Genomic DNA, 22,424 nt, shown 5'->3' with positions numbered 1-22,424 from the left:
TAAAGACTAGCAAACAAAGGCATATTGACGCAATGAAGCACAATGTAAGTGATCGGTTCCATTTTTGTTCACCACCGACGTTCATCCTGTCCCCATTAGTGCGTGATCGCACAAGATGCAATGAACAGCAACGAACAGGCCCAATATGTCACTCCTTCATGTATGCATGCTGCAGTAGACTGACAAGATTTGTTGGGTTTATCATAAACAAAATTAAAGCTTTCAGCAAGAAAGTCCACTTTGGCCCCTTGCCGTGAGAGGTTTAAGCACCTTAGGCCCACATGAAACATCGCAGGCATGAATGAAGTAAGCAGCGCATAAAGCTGAACGCAGTAGAGAGTTTTAGTGTGCGCAGTATTTCACTGTAGGCCAAGGTGCTTACAGAATACTGCGTGGCGAAATGATGGCAGTGACATCTTGTGGTGCTTTGTCTAACCACAACTATACAGACACGTCTTTTCATGCTCATATGTTGGTAGTGTTTTTGTGGGGAAAGGTTTAAAAAGGCAGGATGTTTGCGATTATGCTGACGCTGGAAGTTTATGCCAGGAATGCAGTAGAATATACAGCTCAGACCACTTATAACGTAACCGCTTACAGTGCAGTACCGGCTATAATGCGGTTTTTTCTGACTCCCGTTTACCCTCCCATAGAATTCCATGTATACGCATACCGCTTATTGTGCAGTCCCCCGAGATGAAAGACCGCTTATAATGCGGCTGCCGGGACGTTCTCAGAGATGCGAGGGAGCGAGCGTGCTTCTCAGCGGAGATGCGTCGGCGAGGGAGGGAGCGGCGATGGCGTTACGAAGGAGGAGGGGACGCGGAACGAACGAACAAGGAGCGGGGGGAGAAAAAAAAAAAGGGACGGCGGTGGGAGGCAGCAGCCCGGCGCGGGTGCGTGGTGTGTGGAGGGGGAGCGGTTGCGTGGCCGATGGAGAAGCCTTTGCCCCCCTTTCTTCGGCCGCTTGACATGCGCGCTCCGCTACGTACGGGCGCCCGCGTCCGCATCAAGGGCGCGTTACCGCTGTTTGTCTCCGTCGGGAAAATAGTTGCTTCGACGTAGAGCACAGATATCGTGCGTGCAACCTCGATTCCCCCGCAAGTAACAATGCTTTGAGACGCGACTGAGCTTTCGCCTTTGCCACCAACAGGCGGACTTACAAGCTTGAAAGACTTTTTCAGGATAGTTGCCGCGGCTCATCTCCCGACCGCGAACCGAAACTTCGTTCCACGCGTGATGCCCTCGGCTCGCGAGTGCGATCTCTTCTACGCCCGATCTCCGTGTTGGCTAGGGCAAGCTTCTCGCGACGGCATGCGAAGTTGCAACGCGCACACTAGGCCTAACGGGCGCTAGCTGCCATATCGGTGGCCGCGGACTACAGAAGTCGCGGTTTGGTGCCGAGTCAATGAAACATTTTGCATTTAGAAGGGGTGGCTTACATCTTTAACGAAAACGCGGGCGTGCGTGTGAAACACTCGAGCGGTGGTTTGCGGTCGCCACCGTTTTCGACATCGCGCACGCGCAGTATGTTACCGCGGCGACTTCCCGTGACGGCGCATTTTTTCCGCGTTCGTTATGTTGGCACCGCAGGTCCGTGGACGCTAACCGTTCAACATTTTCAAATGTAAGCAGATGCAAACTTGCGTCCCAGTCGCATGCCTCGATAGTCGGAATCGCGCGCCTGCCTGTTGGTCATGTTTTGCACACGTGCAACCTTTCAAAAATGTTGATTTGGTTATAGTGCGGTACCGCTTATAGTGCGGATATTCGCGACTCCGGCGACTTACGTTATAAGCGGTCTATGCTGTATTCGGTTACTGCAATACTTAACAGCTCTGTGTTTGCCAATCGATCTCTGTGCCATCCATTAAGCTTGCTCATGTTTATCGCTGCAGCAGACCGGTAATATCGAAACTCTAAGAAGTTTGTGGAAGAACTAAAGCTGTCCAATAAAGCAGCAGTGAACAAAAGCCAAACATACCTTAGAGTCGGTCGTGCTGCTTACTGTGCTTTCACCAAGCCGGTCGAATACAGACCGCTTGCCAGCTGCTTGCGTCCCAGCTGACAAACCTGCAAGAGATATGCAACAGAGGGGTTCCGAACGACTGCATTCAAATGGCACACCATGTTTCTGGACACACAGCCCATGCATGTTTAGATTATGGTCCGATTAAGGCATCCCAGTGGCTGTGTTGAGGTGGCATGTCCATGACACATAAAAATTCCTACCTAATCTAATCTTGATAATGATGAATGGATGTTTGTAAAAAGTAATAGAAAGACCCACATTTGTTTGCACCACTCAAATGACGAGTTATGTAATTAGATTTGAAGAGGGAACAATTTCTAGATGATTCTGAGAATTAATTGCAAATTCCAAGCCGCATGCTTTGCTATAATGTTTGACTCGCGTGTTCTCAGCAGCCTCGACTACCGACTGGCAGCGTTTTCTGACAATGCTGAAAAAGTGTTGCAGGACCCTTTAAGCATGTAAAAAAAGTATGAAGGTCAATGATCGAGTAGCTTACGAAAGAAAGGGCCACGGACATAAAAAAATGTGTGAAATGACACATGTTCAGGCACATGGAGATTGGTGATGTGGTCCAAGTAAAATCGTGTGCTTGCACTCATTTGGAAAGGTATATAAAGCAGATGTATTTGTGAAAGTTTATGGGAGTAATTTTTGTTTTAAGCGAGAAAAAATTTTGATGTTGAGCGTCCACCGCACCTCTAGGCGCCAGCCTGTAAGTCAGCTTCACTGCGCCAAGCACTTCCTTGGCGCAACGAAAAGATGTGGTGGCCACGCGGGTGCAAGACTATATTCTGCTTTGTGTTTTTTCCCATTTTGACATGCATTCACCGACTCTCCACAGTGCCACCGAAAAAGTTTCAGATGATTTACCTCGAAAGATGGTTTGTTTAGAAATATATTGTTATGTAATAAAAATACATAAGACTGGGCATTATCTTTTCGTTTATTTTATTTGCAGTTCGCTTAAACCTGACACGCACCAATCGTGCCTCGGAGCTGAAAGCGGCTTCTGTATCTTATGCGTGGCTTTTTCGCGGGGGTGAACTTTGCTCCGAGGATCGTGTCCCCAATTGAGCACGTGGAATTCGTGGGTCGTATTTTGGCCGCATCCCCTGGAAGCACGTAAAATAAGCTCTGCAAATGGTGAAAACACTGCTTCCATGTTATACTTCACACGGAGAGGCTGTACAACAGAAAGTGAAAGAGGTAAATATCTAAAAGGATGGTGCCACCTTACGATTATTGTGCTGAAGGCAATGCATGCAGCGTCGACGGCCAGAGAGCGAGAGAGCATGTAAGGATAACTCTGACTGCGTACCTGTTAATAGCTTGAAATGGAGGCAAGAAGATGATAGTATTGTTCTTGCGAGTGTGGTCGACATGATGAAAGCAATACGTTTTAAGTGGCTGTCCCAGTGCTTCCGTACCAAAGCATCTGCCTCTCAAGGTAAGCATCAATAAGTTTAAAGCAGTCTTATTTCATGGTTTACGAATTGACAACTAAGTTGGGGCACATGCCTTCGTCTTCATGAGATGCTCTTGTTCTTTCTTTTTTGACGATTTCGAACTGTCAAGCTAAATGGAAGTTTATGATTATGCTTGTCCTCATGTTTCTGATGCAAATACAAGCACATTGTTTGAATACAAAGGCATGAGACATTACTTACTAGTCAACTCGCAAACCAAGAAAGAAAAGCCTAACATAACTTTTCCACTTACTCGCCACATAATGCTACGCAAGTAATGCTTGCCTTGTTGGCTGGCAGCCAGGAGCTGTCGGGTGCGGGCAGTGGTGCCTGTGGGCAGGACCACCTTGAGTGTGGGGCCTTCGCCGTGGGCCACCGGCTGTGGTGCCACCCGCTCAGAGGCCGACGAGCCAATGCCCAGCCGCTTGGGGGGCAAGGGGGTCGAGGCAGCGGGTTCATCGGCATGACGTCGCTTGGACAGCGGCCGCACCGTGGCACGTGGCTCTGGCTCTGGACAGATGCACAATGCCACGGGCACAAAAGGTCATCGTCATAGGCCATCACCACTGTCTACGTACATATGGTCGCTCATGAGTACAATGACTTGCTTTATGCTCATTTCGTAGCAGAGGGTGTCAGTGAACGTCAAAATGTGCGAGTTTACTTGGGTATGAAGAAAAGTGAGTACTGATTAGCATTTGCTTTGTTGACAATCATTTCGCTTGCACATTCATAAAATTATTAGTGGCTGTTGGCACAATCATAAGTGGACATGAATGTGTATACGAGAATGCTGGTGAGTGGACAGTGGACATGAGTATACTATGTATTTGTTGAAAATCCTTCAACATTCTATTGTAGTGCCCTTCTTTGGACGGCGAGCAAAACCCAGATAGCGTGCAACCACACCTGGAGTCCTGATTAAATGCATTCAGTGATGCAACCGACTGAAGTCACTTTGGCACAGCTCCTGGAGTGGCTAAAACTTCACATTACAACAGCAAACGAATCTTTCGCGGGCGTTACCATCACACATTTTTGAACGCAAGTATTTAAGTCTCTAGTCTGGAGCAGTAGTACCCTGCTTACCGAAATTGATATATATACACACAGATGTGCATACTCATTTATGATATCCCAGAACATGAAATTAACTAACTGCTCTTTGTTCTGCTGCAGACAGCCCTAAGTTTCTTTAGTTCCATAACCTCAGTCCACTTAACATTTTGCCATTATACACTTGCTATTTGTAATTCAATGAGACTTTCCTTGATGCTTTAGTTGCAGAACTGGAAGCGTAAGCTGTTTGAATACTGAAAAGAAGTCATACTATTCTGATAATGTTTGTGCTTTCAGTACAAGGTAGGCGTTTGCATTGTTAGGTGAAGTACAGGCTGCTGCATTTGATGGTCTGTAATTGTTAAGACTTCTACTTCATGGGTGGTCAATAAATATGGGGTTTAATAATTGGCCCTTTGCGTTGAAGAGCTACTCTGTGATCTACGACAGAGGTGGAAACAAAAGATAATTTTAACAACTTCCTTAACATGAACTCTTGCCACATTTGACAGGCAGAACAGAGATGCCAGAAGACTGCAGCATTGTGCGTTCTCAGCAAAAAATGTTCCACGAGAGCGGTTACTCCACGAGGCGACGGGGTTGCTGTTTGTGGCATGGCATATACTTCCAATTCTGAAGTCGCCATTTAAGGGACGTTGAGTTCATGCGTCTGTAGCTGGGTTAAGTGTTCGAAATGGGCAATGCTGTAGCATGAATGGTACTTGGACATGGACATTACGGTAAGCACAATCCATCAAGATGCGACGACTGCGACTTACTTGCTCGTCAGCACTGGATTAATGTAATAAAATTCTCTGCCGAGTATGTAGTCATTGGCACTTAGAGAATTCAACTACGGTAGAATGTCGGTGACACGAATATACACTCAAACCTCATTATAACAGTCACACCTGCCCCGAAAATAACTTCGTTATATCCGAAAATTTGTGATAAACGTTTATTCGTATCACTGTATCTATGAAAAGACTATTCTTCATTTACTTCATTATAACCAATAATTCGTTATATCCGTGTTCATTACATCGAGGTTTGAGTGTAACGAAGCCACATAAAATATATTTGTCAGCCTAAATTCACATCAGAGCATAGAAAACTACCACTGCCAAATATTACCAAAAAATCACAATGACAAGCTTATTATTTAGATAAGATAAAACTGCCAAGAAAAAGTGTTTATTTTCAGCAGCAGAAATCTCTGAAGTGCTTCTGCTTCTTTTTTGGTCATGTCACCAAGTTATTTTTTTATTTTCACAATAACACACGTAGGTGTTGTTGCTGATGTCATCCGTCCCACAGCATGCCTTACGTTGAGCGCGTGCAGCGTTTCGGTTGCCAATGGTGGTTGCTTGTCATCGCCCTTGGCAATGTCGTCACGTTTGTCACTGCTAATATCTCCACCCACTGATGTGACCTCAGTAACAATGTCCTGGGCTATGCGCACTCCACAAGTCGCAAGGTCACTGTCCACAGTGAGAAACTCATGTGCGGTGCACCCGGCATCAAGCCAGACCCAGTCATCGATTTCTGGGTGTTTTGGCTATGGGGGCACCTCTGCAGGACTCGTGAACAAGCTACACTTTGCAATGCAGTTGGCTATTTTAACAGGCGTGAACCTATCCCAAGCTATGAAGTGCACAGCATCCAGCGGGCTGGTTAGCAAGTCACTGTCCTTGGGATCAAATTTTTGCGATGTGGCGGCGCAAAAATCCTTTAAGGTGATGTTTCGTGTTCCTGATCACATAAGTGCAAAGTGGTTGCAGATGCGTGGTTGTGCAGCTGGGCGAAGATAAAAAGCTCGATGTTCTGAAGTGTCGCTTGTTGTCGCCGATATTCACGCCAGCCACAGCGACTTTTCTAAACAATGTTCCCAGAACTTCTTCAAGTCGATGGGCTGTGTTCACCTCCTTCACATTGGCATTAAAGGAGAGCACATTCTTAATTTATCTGGTCATGTTGCCCAACCATCATGAATGTTGACGTTGCAAAGGCCTAGATGATTTGCAATGTCCGTCTACTACTTTCTCTCTGGGTCATAGTCCACATTTCGGTTTGATTCCCAATTGGTTTTCATTATTTGAATTTGCTTAGAAGTTGAAAATATGATATTTGCGCAATCCTACTTCTCGTTAACGAAAGGAAGGCGGCTATACAGCAATATGCAAGGGATCTTTCTTCTGAAAATTTTGCCGTGGCTTGTAGTTGGGGGTGTGCGGGTTATATTCAGGGGAGGGTTATGCACAAGAAAATACGGTATTTAGACAAAAAGCTGCCCAGCAACATTACTGAGAGTTATGAATACAGAGAAGAAGTTGCAGCCAGTTGCTATAAAACGGTATGGAAATGTAATTTCCGGCTCACCAGGTGCCGCATAGTTGCTCTGAAAGCTGGTCCTTCTCACTGGTGGTGCCTCGACCAGTGGTTCCACCCTCGGTGATGCCTTGACAGGTGTAAACCGGCGTGGGATGCCAACAGCTGTTAAAAAGGAAAAGCCCAACAGCTGTTAAAAAGGAAAAGCACCAGAGTGAAACGCCCAAGTCAACATGGCATTACTCGACATGCCACAGCTCTATGGATGAACATTAATACAGTCAACTGCCAATTTTCCAGACATGCTCGAAAATTCGGACGCTTTCGCGGCACCGTCACAAGTCCCATAGACGATTAGAACATGGATGCACCCACTTTGATGATTGGTGGTACATCTCCATCCTGACGACTAACGTCCATGTTAAATGATTACACAATACCTTGCGGCAGCTGTAGTAGCTAACGGTGAAAGCGTAGTCAGAGAACGAGGTGTGATAGCCAGAAGAGCGTCGCATATTGGACGCAGAACTTGGTCGCCATCCTGTGGCATGTTAAAATGTGATTGAATCCCACGGCCGGACTAGAGGGAAATGCAAAGCGCGTCGTGCCGCCCTCCGGCCGCGATTTTTCTTCGGGCAAGCGCGTGAGCGGGGAACGCGGTGTAACAGCCACGTGAGGAGGCGCGCGTCGCAGAGCTATTTTTTGTTTGAATTAGCGTGATGCTATGAGCGAGGCCGACGCTTTTACGACACTTGCGCTAAGATCGCCACCTCGCGGTGTGTTAAGGCACTGACAAAATTGAACTTCTATTGAAAACGCACCGAATAAGACGGATGTGTAACACATTGCAGGTGTCTATGGCGGAGGCCACAGTAATGACAAATTACTTTACTTTACCGCTCCCAGAGGGCAACACCGCCCCGCCGACCGGGAGAGTGGTAGATATAAAAGGCGCGTTTGTAAACCCTCTAGAGTCTGTGACCGCGGCGCAGTGGATAGCGTGCCCGGCATCTGTTGTTGTGGACCAAGCGGTCATGGGTTCGATGCCCGTTGACGGAACTTTTTTTCTTTGCCATCTGATCATGTAAATTTCTTTCGTCGTCATTTCCGTGACCGAAATACGTCATTGAAGTCTTGGTGGACCCGGGCATAAAACACTTTCGTGTTAAAAATTACATTGCTGTGGACTTTTGCATCCAGATTGCAATGCTTTCAAAAGTGTTTTAAAAGGACAAAGACAACATGCAATCACATAAGTCGCGAAGCTCTAAATCCTACACAGTCCTAAACGATTAGATAGGCAAGCAACGAGCAACGAATGTGGATGCAAAGAATTTTAGTTTCCGAGAGGCATGAAGGCTTCGTTCTTCTAAAAGTTGTGGGGTTGCATGCACAACCCAGTGTCTTCAATGCGGCCTCTCGACTCGTTTAAAAATTGTAGCGCTATATTAGACGAGGACAAGAAGAAAGGTACATGACAGGACGGGCGACTCGTGATATGTTTATGCGTGCAGCGGAGAGGGGTTGCGTTGAAGGGGGGCATTTTTCCACCTCCGCTGCCCTTCACGCTCTGCGCTGACTCTGTATACAGCCGAGACTCCCTGTTTCCTCCTTCTCCTTTTGTAGGGAGATTCCTCCTCTCAACCCGAGGACACGCGTCGCTTTCTCAGGGGCCTCTGGTTCTTCTGTTTGGGAGGTGTGACTGAATGCATCTCAACCAAGCCGGGAGCACCGCCATTGCCATCAACCCCTGCAGTGCTCCGACCATGGAGTGCGAACTACCGCCACGGGCCGGATTGCATAGGCCACACAAGGTGAGCTGAGCAGTTATCGCTCTCTCGATGTGTGCTTGCTACTTGTTAATTGGCGTTTCCCCCAGTAGTGCGGAACGCTGCGCTGCTGGGGTGTTCTGTTAACTTGATGTGCTACTGTATTTGTTGCAATTGGCAGATATGTATCCGAGGTAAAAAATTACACCATCTCCCACTAAGGGAACCATGTGTGGATGCGAAGCAGCAAAGAGATGGTACGCTTGAGCGGGAGATGGTGTAATTTTTTTTAGGAGCTGGCTCGCTAAGTTCTTAAACCGGGGCGAAGTCCCACGTCGAAGCTGCGTTCATCCATTAAAAGCGTCGTGGAACACGAAAAGGAACGCTACGTGCGTCGTGTCTTCCCTCTAGCCTGGCCGTTAATTCTCACAGGGCGAGTGGGGAACGCGGTCGACAGGTGCGCAAGAGGGGGTGAGCGTAGGAGAGGAGAGAGAGGGGACGTGCATGCGCTGGCACTCATCGCGGCATTGCGCAGGAGAGAATGAGGCGCGCGAGAGGGGGGATGACGCGTGGAGAGGAGGTGGTCACGCCGCACACCACCACCGGATTGAACTCCGCCATAAACTCCTTCGCATCTAATAAACACCTTCAGTTGAAAGACTTGTCTCTGTCCCCACTGGCCTGAAACTCATTGAGGTCACGACTCGGCACGAACTGTGGAATAGAGGCTCACAGCTCTGACTGTTAGGGCTGCTGCGTAGTACTAGCAAGAGTGACCACGACTCCGATAGCGTGCGGAGCGATCCACAGAAGAGACAGGTTCGCGTGCGGGGCTTTGTTGTGTTTCGACAGAGTAATGTTATTGGGCAGCATAAATGTACAGCGGCGTCATCTTTTTCCACATTTTATCACCTGCCTTGCAGCCTCGGAACAAAAAATCGCGTAACAAATAACATCATTAGAAATGACTTCATTCGGTGTTTCCGGGAGCTTTCTACAACTTCACAAGTACAAGTTATGCGCTCAAACAAAAATCTTGCAGAAGTGAACAGAACTATTTGGCCGACTAACCACAAATAGAAAAACAGTTAAGTCGAAGCGCAACTTCAATCTGCAGTGTCGTACCACTCAAAATACAAAACAAACTTGTCTAAACTGTACTCTCATCTTTAAGGGGGTCATGAACCACCCCTCAGGATTGGTGAGAAAACACATCCTGCGGATAGCAGGCGCTGCTACGAACATCTCAGCCAAATCTTGCAGTTGTCTGCGGCAAGGAGAGCTTACAAGTGGAGCGTGAAGTTGGCATTTTCTCAGGCGCCCTCTTTTCATACAGACGCCCCTCCTCACTCATTTCCGAGTTGCCGGCGCCCGCTGCTCGACGTCAAACAGTGGGTAGCCTGCTATTGGCCAATAGTTGACATAAATCAAGTGCGGCGTTTGAATCAGATACGCTTCTTGGCATGCTGGTGAAGCGCTCCATACTCTGATAACATTACACAGCAGCCACATGCACAGATACAATAAAAGCTCTTTAATTTGGATTTCGTGGGACCGGAAAAAATGTCCGAATTAACCAAATTCCGAAAGTATCAAGAAAACAATAAACATATGTCTATTATGCCAATACACTCTCATTTTCTTGATGAATACGTAAATCCTGTACTTACTATAGCAAAAAAGCCGTTTAAAAGCAGCAATTTTCAGTCACTCGCGATTTTGTTCACAATGTGAGCGCCGCTCAAGACCTTCCTGTCCTAACTAACCGGAAACGTGGTAACCTTAAATTAACCAGAAACGTTACCGTCGTTACAGTACGGTTTCGCGATGATGGCAAGTGGCAATGAAGACTGTGCCGCCTCGTTTTGGTTGCTTGCCAACGCCGCGTTCACTTCTTTCCGTCGCACATTTGCGACGCTTCACACTCGGCACGCTCCGAGAATAGTCCGAAATGACCGAGCTGCAGTCAAGTATGACTGAATTAACGAGCATTTGATGCCATTAAACAACACATAAGCTTGCCAGGACCAGAGAACGCGTCCGAATTATCCAAATTTCCTAATTAACGGGGGTCGAATCAACGAGAATTTACTGTGTCACGGCGGGACAGAGTGATCACATTTCATCACACATGCTCAGTCATGAGGCAATAAACCGAAGGCCATGAGACAACTAACTTCAATACTGAGGTCATTCGATGAATACTTGGAAAAGTGGTTCATGACCCCACTAAGGTTTGGTTCTAACCATGTGAAACACACTGTATGTACAAGATGAAGTATGAAGATGTTACTGCTTTTACATTGAGTACTTTATGGCAATTATACTGGCAAAATGGCTGCACCAACATGTCAGAAAGACCATCGAGGAAAAACTTACCCATTTGTGCTCCTGACGGTGTACTACGCATCAACTTCTCCTGCGCCTCCTGCAATAGAGATTTATTGACTGAGTGATGGAACTGGGCTACAGACAAGTTGCAATACAGTAAAATCCCAGGGATAGGAAAATGCAGAAACTAGGAAAAATTTTTAAATCAGCGTAACGTTAGCCCGATGGCAATGTGTAAGCCCCACACAGAGCCCTTAGAAATGACGTCAGTAATATATTTTCAACTGTTCACTTTCACATTAATCGTTCGCAGAGATGTCGGCATCTAGGTGCAATAACTAGGCTTATGTGAATACAGTCCCGATCCAGGATATATCAAACTCGGATATATCAAATTATTGGCTATATCGAACAGTTGAGAAATCCCCTTGAATTTCCCATGCAAAAGTATAGGGCTGGTGCACACGTATATCGAACTCCTGCACGGCGAAACATCTGATATATTGAGCACTGCGTCGCGCCACACTCCAGGGAGTGCATTTTTCTTAACCAATGTTGGTCATTTTCGGCCGCGTTCTGCCAAGTTCCTATAACTCTTTGTGCATGGGTGACAAAAAAGCGGTGTCGTTGCATTACGTTGATCTGGTTGGTTGCGCAGCGCTTGCGAGTGCACCAGCTTGTTTGATGCGCGATCTGTAGGTTGTAACGCGCGTGCATAGTGTTTTTCAAAGGGGACGATTGCCGAAGGCACCAAAATGAGATGAATGCGGAGACACCCGGAAGTCTCGTCGCAATATTCACATTCCCTTCGCTGTTTGTTCGCGCACGACTGCATGTGGGCCCGAAAAGCATGGCCTTCGAGATCCGTAACGTCGTGACGTATTTTTGGCGTTTCCGGTTATAAAACACACATCTCGGAGGCTACGCTTTTTCTTGCTTTTTGCGCCAAAGCAGCAGCTGCTTGCTACAAAGCTACAAGTGCCATCGTCAAGGTGTCGACAGTGGAGACTTGTTCTTTTGTTGTTTGTGGGCTGCGTTGTCTCTTGCGGCTTGAGGACTCGTGTACTTCTCGCTTCGTTCGTGACAAATACTCATTCTGGAGTCGAACTAAACGCTGACCTGCTCGTAGCAATAAAATAATGACTGGTGCTTGTAACGATGTCAAGCAAAGCACCGTCATGAAATGTTAACTTGCGGGCTTTGGTGCCAGGTGGCGACTTTGGGTGCGTCATGACCGCTGACAACGGCGTACGGTGCCTCAGTGAATTTTGCGACTTAGCATTTCAGGGCGCGCTCTCGGACGGGAGTACAGCAAGCGATTTCATCGTTGCAGATGACGACGTCGCCGTTTCTGACTGCATCGATGCCGCGATCAGGCTGACGTTGCTGGTGCCACGGAAGTGGACCTGTGCAGTTATGAAGATGTCAACGCCGCCACTAAGTCAACGCTGCCGCTGAACAACCTCTTACCGTGCTCCAAAGCTTACATCGGCGTTCAGTGTCAGTCACCGCTGTTGTGGCCAAAGGTGCTGAATTTGTTTATTTGGAAAGCTTCAGTGATCTTTAGGATGACTTGATGAACTTGACGGCGCGCAAGAAGCAAGACAAGTTTACGGACAATTTTCGTGCGAAATAAAGTGCGCTAACTTGGAAAAGAAGAAGTTGCCACCTTGTTATTTAGCATACTAGTCGTGAACGAATCATCATATTAGCGCTTGTTACGAATTCCCGAAACTGTTTCAAGACCTGCAGTGCATTAATATAAGCCATAAATACGCGTGTTTTATATTTCGAATGATCGATATATTGAACTATTTTGCAATCCCCTTCGAGTTCGATATATTCGGGATAGACTGTAGTAAATTTTAGGTTCGAAGCAAGCAGTGACTTGGTAGAAAAACTTCAAATCGAATTCGAATAGTATATATCACATAATTATAAAGAAATATGAGCATATTTGTCATGACCAAACTAACCTGCACAACATTTTTTTTAAATTGAAACAAGGCATGAGCAAATGTCCTTCTTTTTAGTTCAAAGGGAAGTGGAAGCAACTTTGAATAGTACCGGGATTTGACTTTCGGTAGAATGCAAGTCAAAACTTGTAAAGTACGTTACGTTTTAAATTTTACTATAATTAAAGCATATAAGCCGGTATAACGAGCTTTTAAACTTAAGAAATGATGAATCGATGTGAGGGTAATATGTTCATTTAATCTTGAAGTGGGGCTTCGCAGCAGTGTGGATTTCCCCTGGAAAGGCGTTTTCACAGCACAGCACTCCTGCACTGCAGTGATACCATCTCTACAGGAGGCTACATGCGGTTTACATATGTTTAGTCATTTCGAATACTTTGAAATTTAGAATACTTTAAATTCGTTTCGAAGCGAATTCCAATACTGTAATATTCGTTCAAATATTCCAACTGCTCAAATATTCGTACAAGCCTAGCAAAAACATTATTTAGCAGTGTGCCGAGAGAATTTACTGATATTAAGCGACACAATCAAAGTCGGTCATTTTCAGTATATAGTGAAGGTTTCCAGACTGTCACAAATTGGCACAGACTGTCCACAGACCATCCAGGCTGTCGCACTCTAGTAATATCATACCACTTATGTTATGGTATTACACTCAAACCTCGTTACGACGAACACGGATATAACGAATTATCGGTTATAACGAAGTAAATGAAGAATAGTCTTGTCATAGCTACAGTGTTACAAATAAATGTTTATAACGAATTTTCGGATATAACGAAGTTATTCTCGTGGCAGATGCGACTGTTATAATGAGGTTTGAATGTACCATTTTGTGTTAAATGTACCCCGATCCGAAAATGTTTGAGCTGGGAGAGTCGCTTGGCATACGATAACATCATGAGATGATTACAGTGGCTAATACAGTAAAAGCTCGTTAATTCGACACCCGTTAATTCGGAAATTCGGATAATTCGGACGGCTCTATTGGTCCCGGCCAAAGTGCATGTTAATCTATGGGACCAAACCTTCATTAATTCGTCAGAATTGGGCTCCGAACCGCTTAATTCGGACAAATTCTGACGGCTGCCGCTACACAAATGTGTGGTAAAGCAGCGCTGGCACCACTGGGGCGAAACCGAAACTTGAGTGACATCGCCATCGTCATCAACTAGTGGGGGCGATCGCAGCGTCACCGAATGTCGGCGTCTTCTTTCTTCGCTAGAATATACTTACTAGTGTGCCGACCGCAGGCGTCGCGGTGGCACGGAGAATGATGCCTTCCACCGGCGGCCACCAGACGGCGATAGCCGTAGGGACCATGCTATGCCGAACGCGCGCGCCTGTGAGGGACGCCGACGGGCTGTCCCAGCCAGTTTTGCGCTGCGCAACGTTGGTTGGGGTGCAAAGCGTAATCGAAGGAATGTGATTACGTAGCACTAACAAGCTATCGTACGCACAGTTATCATTAATACGAAAAATACTATTATATGCGACACATGACCACAAATGCTAAAATCACGGCAACTTGTAGCTAATTACCATACATTTACTAATGATCTGTTTATTTACCTAAGGACACATATTTTACTAATTATCCGTTTAATCATCTAACCACACATATTTTACTAATTATCTATGTAATCACCTAACGACGCTCAGTGTAGCAATTATTGAAGTGTTTCTCACAAACGACAGCCGCCAGAGTTAGTCTTCGATTTGTGCTCTTTATATTATTCTCCCACTCGGCTAAACTTGATTAAATTTCTGTGTCCACAGGAGCGCTGAATAATGAGACCCGCTCGTTGTTTGAGCGGTAGCCACTCGTACAATATGGGACAAAACAGGCGCTGTCTTTACGCCTCGTTTTCTGCGACCACATCGCAGTTCTGTGAACAGAAGCAAGCGTGAAGCGCGCGCACAGAAAAGAAACCTAGCAATGACAGGCGGAGACACCAGCTACTGGCTCGAAAGCGACAACGCCCCACAAGTTTACAGCAACGGAATATTAACTCCGTGATCACAACCGACAGCGTGTACGAATGGGCATGGCCGCTACATAAAAAAAAAAAAAAAACAGGTAGCGGCCGCGGAACAGGCATTGAAGCGCAATTGAGCGACGCGCGTGCAACGCGCGCCGCGCTTGGCTTGATGCGCCGCTCGGTTAGCATGGTCCCTAAGAGTGTCGCCGTCTGGTGGCGTCCGGCGGAAGGCATCACCGTCGGTGCCAGCGTCTCCCATTGGAAACGCTTGGCGGTCGGCACACTAGTAAGTATATTCTAGGCACTATAGCTCCACTGCGCCTCCGACGCCATTTTCCCTTGTGTTGTGTCGGCACCGTCTCTTCTTGCGGAGTTCTTGTTTTTTCCCGTTGTGACCGTGTTTACACGTGAGGCCCGAGCATGCGGCAGTAGCCGACAGTGGCATCGACGAGGTGTGAGCCGAGTCCACCCACGGTGACTGCCCGACCTTCGATGCTGTCCTTCCCACAGATATGACCCTTCAGGACTACATCGCGATTGACGATTGTGTCGCCACGACTAGTCTCCTGCCCGATCAAGAAATGATTAATGATGTCGCGACCTCATCGCACCTCACGGGAAGTCTCGGAGGCGCTTTTGATATTAGAGGGCGTTTGCCTGAGCACTTCCGACAGTTTGCGTGCTGTTGGCCATTTGGAAAAGCTAAGAAAAATTGTAATGTAAGCCGGAATCTGCGTGAAAACGCAGACGACCATTACAAAATACTTAAGCAAATAAAGGTATGCTTCTCCAACTTGATTTTATAGTTGTTTTTCCTGTTCATTCGTTAATTCGGCATTCGGTTAATTCGGACATTTTTTCCGGTCCCGTGAAATCCGAATTAACGAGCTTTTACTGTACAGGTCTTACAGATTGAAATATTGCGCTGACCACAACGCATACCCACCAACCTAGGGACTTCTGAAATGGGGAGACTCGCAGCAGGACGGGGGAGGGGACAGAAAGAAACATTCTTTCGGGACGCCTGTGGTAGGTCAACAAAATTATCCAGCATACGATGAGCCCCACACCCATGGCCTTTGAACACTCAAAGCAAACCTGCTGTCTGAGTGAAGCCCTATTACTATAGAAGCATTCCAGCCTCTTTACCGTCACTGTGCCTTCGCCGAAATGGACCATAAAATGCGGGATGTGCCCACCAGTGTCAGCGGTAGGGGTGTGTGCGTGTTTGTGTGTCCCTGGTGATAGGAGGAGAGCACGGCGAACGACAGAACAGAAAACAGCAGTGGCCAGCGAACATTTCGAGCTGTGTGGACGTTCCCTTTTTCTTTTTTTTTTGTTGAGTCATATAAATAGGTTCATGTTGTTTTAATCACCAGTTTTTGCTTTACTGAAGATCTTTTTTTTTTGAAAGTCGGTTGAGGTAGTCTGTTGGGAGATTAATGGCTGCTATCATACAATCGGGAGAGTTGGCAGGTATGACAACGGTATGGTATTTCTGTAAATGAACACTGCTAAAGGACTCAAGGTTTCCTACAGAAGACTGTGCGGTGCACTTGGCTTTGGGTAGTGAGATGACCATGCTTTTACCCGCAGTACAGACATGCAATGCTTGCTCATCACAATGACTATATGCCACTGAAAGAAAGGCTCACTTCTCCACATGAAAATCTAGGCTTGGCAGATCCTAAAAATGCAGCAGAAGGCACAAAGCCATTTTTACGTACGTAACTGCATCTGTGCAGGTTAGCTTTGACACATGGCTACGCTGGCCATAATGACACTCCACAAAAGCTGACCGTGCACTCATGCACCCTGCAGTATTTTGTAGCCAAATGTGCCTTGACAAGGATACTAAAGTGAAGCACTAAATCAGTTTACACAGGCAGAATGTTCACAGGGAACTACCATCAATTTGTCATTACAGGTTCATTATTGCAAAAGACATGAAACTCAAAACTTCTTATTTTTTAAACGCACGCCGCAACTTCAGCCCCCTGAGGGTCAAAATAAAGTCCCAAACTTCAAAAGTCTTTCTTTCATATTTTGGCCACACTTGCCCAAGTAAATCGAGGTTAAACTTGCAATGTTACAACTCTGGGTCTCTGTAGAACACAATGTAATTTGTTTTTATCAATAAATAGTTAGTTGGTCCTTAACCAATCCACACATGTGGTGGCGAGTCGGGGTGGGAACTTCAAGACGGCATTACAACCTTTGTTTTGGTGCATTTTCCGACTTCTTTCCACTGCAAAAGTAGCCATTTTGTTTAAATTTAAACATTTTTACAGAGATTGCCTGGCTGGGTTAAAGAATTCTAGACACTGAAACGGCTCCAACCAGTTTTTTTTTAAAGTGAACTTGACGTTTTGGGGCCAATTCTGTTCCAACAAGCTGGGTTCATTTAAAAAACTGTGGCTGGATCCATTCTAGCTTTGAGAGTTCTTTTGGAAGTGTGAAAGAGTAATCTTTTAATACAAAAAAAAAAAAAAAAATTCACTTTACAATGCATGGCAAACCCTCTCAAAAGCCGGTTTCCTTTTCATACTGCCACGTGCGCTTCTTTTTCTAGTTTCATGTAACCTACCCGTTACACGTGTAACCACTGCCTTGCACGTGCCACACCAGAATTTTGAACATTTCCTATTGTTTTCGATTGTTCTGATAAGCTTGAGCACGCAAAGCAATCAATAGAGTTTATTTTGGAACTAACGTGTTCACCAATGATAAGGCTGGAATCTGCGGTGTCAAATGAGTAAATGCCGACACGCCTTACCGCTAATCAGATGATTCGACTAAAGAGTTCATTATCAAATCAGATTATTCAAATAAGGAGTTTCCTCTTTACTGGCTGCGATTGGCTTCTTCACCATCACAACCATGTGACAAAATGTTTGTATGCCTGCCAGTTGGTCTGTGCTCCTCCTTACAATGTGACAGTGTCTCTTCCAACGCAAGCACCTACCTTGCTGTGGACGTACTTGGCGTGCTTGAGGATGGCAATGACATCGCCCATGGTGTGGATGCCCATGTCGAAGAGGTACTCCTTGGTGAGGTCCATCAGCATGCCCCACTGGATGCGGTTGTCACCAAACACCACCGCATACTGCACCGACACGTCCTGCGGTAGGCCAGCGGCGCGGAAGAACTGCACCCACTGCGAGGTGCCTGCAGCAGACAAACATGATTTGAACTTAGGCCTAGGCTCATATTTCCGGAGAGTTTTTGTTCGTTTTACAAAATAGTCCAATTAAAGTAGTACTGAGGTGTAGTAAAGTGTGGGATTGGGCTAGTTGGTATTCCATTATTAAACTGCTAAGCGCAAACAGCGCTCGTCCTTGTCTTTTCTATGTGTACTGTGTCTAAATTTTTTGCGCTGAGCAGTTTAATTGGTACTGAGGTGTGTTTATTAATTTTTGTACTGTTGCTATAAATAAAAACACTGGTGTCAAGAACAGTAAGAACGAGTATCATGGTGCCTTGAAACGCATTGAACATATTTTTAGTACCACTACTTTTGCTTTTGATATCGAGGGAACGGTTTCACAGTGATGTGTCAACACTGTCTGACATAGGTCTAAGTCACAAGGAGAGAGCAAGTCTTTATGTGCTAGCAGCAGCATTGTCAGCTTCCGTTAGTTGACCGTGACATGACACATGTAAACAATGATGAGTAAATTGTCATCCAGCGACTCTGACAGTGATTACAGCAAACTGTGTTGACTAGTCATGATAATATCCATTGTGGTGGGGCTGTAGGTCAGTGGCATAGCCAAAAGGGGGGCTGACCGGGCTACAGTCCAGCCCCCCCCCCCCGCCCGAATTTTTTGCGTACTGTCATGTACCGCCGACCGAAACAGCCACCTGCGCCAGAAATCTGGATTCTTTCTAGAATTCCTTTCCACAGTCGAAAAGACACTTCGGTGCAAACATTGCTGATTTGGGCTGGCTGTCCTCGCTACACCCATGGCAGCCCTGTAACTGGCTGCCATGTTGCTGCGCAGCGCATGACCGTCAGAAATACCCTGCAAACAGAGGTGTAATGCCATTGATTGCCATTCTGCAACGCAGCAACACGCTCATTAACGGGCTTCGTTCCCACGCTGAGCCATGCTACCGTGAATGAGTAACTATTGTTGACAAGCCGGACGCTCGGTATTAAGCTACAGAGAAGGTACTGTGAATACACCGTTGCGGCGGGGACGTCTTGAACTGAAAGGATTATATTGTGCTAGCGGAGGGCCCAAAAAGTGGGTGGTCATCTTTGACAGCTGTCCAGGGCATTTCGTTCTCTTGGCCCACGGATAGCGGGGAGTCGTTTTTGATAGTCTTCGTCTTTTTAACTACTACCCCTCAAACGCGGGCGAAAAGTACAGTACTTCACAGTAAGCCCATTTTGCTGCTCTGAAGGACCCTTTGCAGAAAAGTCATGTGTCTGTCATTGATTGCCATTTTTGCGACCTGGCGCCATGCCGATTAATGGAGGCCGCGCTTCCCCGCTGACCGGCGGGACCGCTTGATCATGAGAGGGTTGTCTTTAGAGCCTAAGGGGTATTCTTCTAACGTTCACCGCTGGCGTTTGATCCTTTGTACCTGTACCAGCGGCGACAGCAGGGTCGCTAAAGGCCGCAATGTACCCCGAACCAGGTATAGACTGCAAGACACACCGGCTGAGAGCCAAGGAAACGGACCATTATCACTATGAAAACTGCAGGTGGGCAAGCCATATGCGATCTCCTTAACAGGTTGTCACTCTCACTCAGTTGAGTACCGTCCCATAGTTAAAAAGGGGTGTGGTCAATATATTTTTAGGGCAGAGTTGATAACAATGAAACACGCATGATTTGACCCATGTGGAGGTCCCTTTTACCCCAGTAAGAGAAGCGGGGGACACGAAGGAATATCGCCCTGCTAATCAGTATAGTTCTTTGTCTAACATGGTGTACAAGCAGATCAGCAAATATTCCTTCTGGAAATTTTCAAGTTCGAAGACTAATACCTTTCGTTCCCGATCACCAATTTTGATAATCGTTTGAGCGTTAATCTCAGTATTCTGCACTACCCACACTTCAGTGCTGCACAAGGAAGACAAAAAAACCTTGCAGGACCCTTTAAAACACTGAAGATTGTAATAAGTGTGGCTTGACCTACTATGTGCAGGGATTGGTAACTAACGGCTGGCATCCGTTAGCTGTTGGGTTGATTTCAGGTGCTTGGGCTCCCGCTTCAACCCTAAAATGAATCACCAATGTCACTTCAGGTTTCGACATGCTGTAACTTACGTGTCACTTGTGTGTACGCGTATAAAACCCTGAAGTGAAGTACGCACGCCTCACTCTTTGAGTGGCGCAAACCAAACCCGGTGCATTAGGCTGTCACGAACAATAGCTGCAAAATTTAAACTCGAAAGAACGTCACGTTGAGATAAGATTGAGCGCAACAACACGTCAACTCCTTCGCTGTCATGCGCCTTGGATCTCCCCAAGCTATTTATGAAAAACTAACGCACTAAGTTCGCTGACGTTAAAGAACAACACGCTCGTCAAGCGCCTCGGGTTCGAACCCTAGTACGGATGGCTGCTGTCGAGTGAGTAGCGTTATATTACATACGCCTAAAAGGAGCCGTTCATCAAACTACGTTTAAAGAAAGCACGAGCAGGGATAGCTTTCGTCCGTTACTATCACAGCTGCAGAGGCAGTTTCGCAACTCCGTCGATTAGTGACCATCCGTATTTTCAAAAGGCGCGACGGAGGCAAGTCGCACTGATTTCGGTGCTTCGTTCGCAGCCGAGAAAAACACGCCGCTCGCTTCACACGAACGACCTGGGGGTGGGGTATAAACAAACAAACAATTATTATTATAAACGGGAGGTCTTCGTGATGCATGCTGACCGGCATACCACGGCAAAATAACCCGCGGAAGCCTATTTTTAGAACTTCGACGACTCTCAAATGCGAGGCAGCATACGTACTCATTTCGCTTTTGGAGGACATGCTTTCGTTTCAGTTGGTGGAGCGCGTTGGGTCCGCTCCCGCTTGCAAAAGTCTTTGCGCCACTCGGCGAAACTTGAGGCTAAATGAATCTGTCTTTAGCAGACCGGCACACTTGAGATCTTCGAATCCAACACCATGCCCACCACGCCAGACCGCCACACAAGCTTTTTGTTTATGCAAGTTTTTGTCGCGGACTCGCGGCTCCGGCACCAACGTTGGTGGGCGAAAAGTCGACTGCCGCTAGAAACGGACCAAACTGCGACGGAACGTATTCTGCCCCACTTGAATCTCGGAGGCCACATGCAGGAAGTAGCTAGCGGCGACGTTTATTGAACCAGCAACGTTTCTTACCAGTTACGAGATCACTGTTGAATTTGCGATTATATATATATATATATATATATATATATATATATATATATATATATATATATATATATATATATATATGTGTGTGTGTGTGTGTGTGTGTGTGTGTGTGTGTGCAGGCAGGCATGGTGGCGAAAGTGGCCGTAGTGTTGTAAACAAGGAGGTTTTTTAAACCTCCTTGGTTGTAAACAGTGAAGATGATCCTCCGTGAGAACAGTAACAACGGAAGTTTTTACTTCGACAGTTTCGGCCAGAGGCTGGCCTTCATCAGGAATAAGGGTACATGTTGCTTGTACTCATATTTATACAGTCTTGTACGAAAAACGAGAGAGGAACGAAGTCGATCATTAGGCTTCGTGTGCACATGATTTCCAAAGTCTTTTAGATCAAGCTGAGGGTTGATACTACTTCATACAGATGTTTATAGGTTGAACAAAACAAAAAACAACGTTACATTAGCGGCTTCGTTTCCTCAGACAGTTTTTATAACAATGAAAGCGCGATCGTTCTAGCTCGCTCGTGTTGGGTCAGGTACTTGAAACCGGCGATAGCAACTGCAGCAAAATCTTTAGTGTATTATTTTTCCATTTCCGAACATTTACTGCACGTGCAAATACTTTTCACCAGAGTAATTTTATAGAACACTGGTCCCTTTCTGTCGCGTGTCAAGCAAGCACTTCATCGCGCCGCATGCGATGAGACAATGAAGACCATCTGCGCACGCTCGAGTTCCCGACAAAGGCACTGCCGCCATTTTAGATGTAGTTCTTTGAGCGCTGCCGGTGCGGCTGCTTGCTGCGTGCTTCAGGCATACTGGCGTTTTCCACCAATCCTCGACACACAAAACGATTGAGCTCGGTTGAAATCTGTGTCCGGACCTCCAATGTGTGTTATTTTATTTCAGGCTAAACTGCATCCTAGCGCTAAGAGAAAAAGAATTAACAGTCGATAGCTTACAAGTGACCAGGTCGTCTCGTCGTGTTGATGAGCTTGCATCGCTTTGCTGAATAAATAGTAGTATAAAAATAAAAAGAAATCACGTTCTCGTCGTCGTGAGAGCAAGAATATCCTTCAGTGAACGCCAGCACACAGTTAACTTGCTACAGCATCCG

The 22,424-nt window shown here is 46.3% G+C and overlaps 1 protein-coding gene across 1 annotated transcript in view; it reads right to left on the bottom strand.

The window, feature by feature from the left end:
- Positions 1-21,147, bottom strand: part of LOC119373943 (uncharacterized protein C19orf47 homolog) — a 46,201-nt gene extending 25,054 nt beyond the window's left edge. Inside the window, exons 1-6 of the mRNA XM_037644004.2 lie at positions 20,922-21,147; positions 17,915-18,117; positions 11,037-11,085; positions 6,940-7,053; positions 3,787-4,011; positions 1,985-2,073 (exon numbers count right to left, since the gene is read on the bottom strand). Coding sequence (XP_037499932.1) covers positions 1,985-2,073; positions 3,787-4,011; positions 6,940-7,053; positions 11,037-11,085; positions 17,915-18,117; positions 20,922-20,943 — 702 coding nt within the window. The 5' untranslated portion in view covers positions 20,944-21,147. The remainder of the gene's footprint in view (positions 1-1,984; positions 2,074-3,786; positions 4,012-6,939; positions 7,054-11,036; positions 11,086-17,914; positions 18,118-20,921) is intronic.
- Positions 21,148-22,424: the final 1,277 nt, after the last annotated feature.

Source organism: Rhipicephalus sanguineus, chromosome 11 (assembly GCF_013339695.2).
Source record: "Rhipicephalus sanguineus isolate Rsan-2018 chromosome 11, BIME_Rsan_1.4, whole genome shotgun sequence".
NCBI classification, from domain to species: domain Eukaryota; kingdom Metazoa; phylum Arthropoda; class Arachnida; order Ixodida; family Ixodidae; genus Rhipicephalus; species Rhipicephalus sanguineus.
Note: the sequence above shows the minus strand (reverse complement) of the source record. Positions and strands in the feature narration are given on the sequence as shown.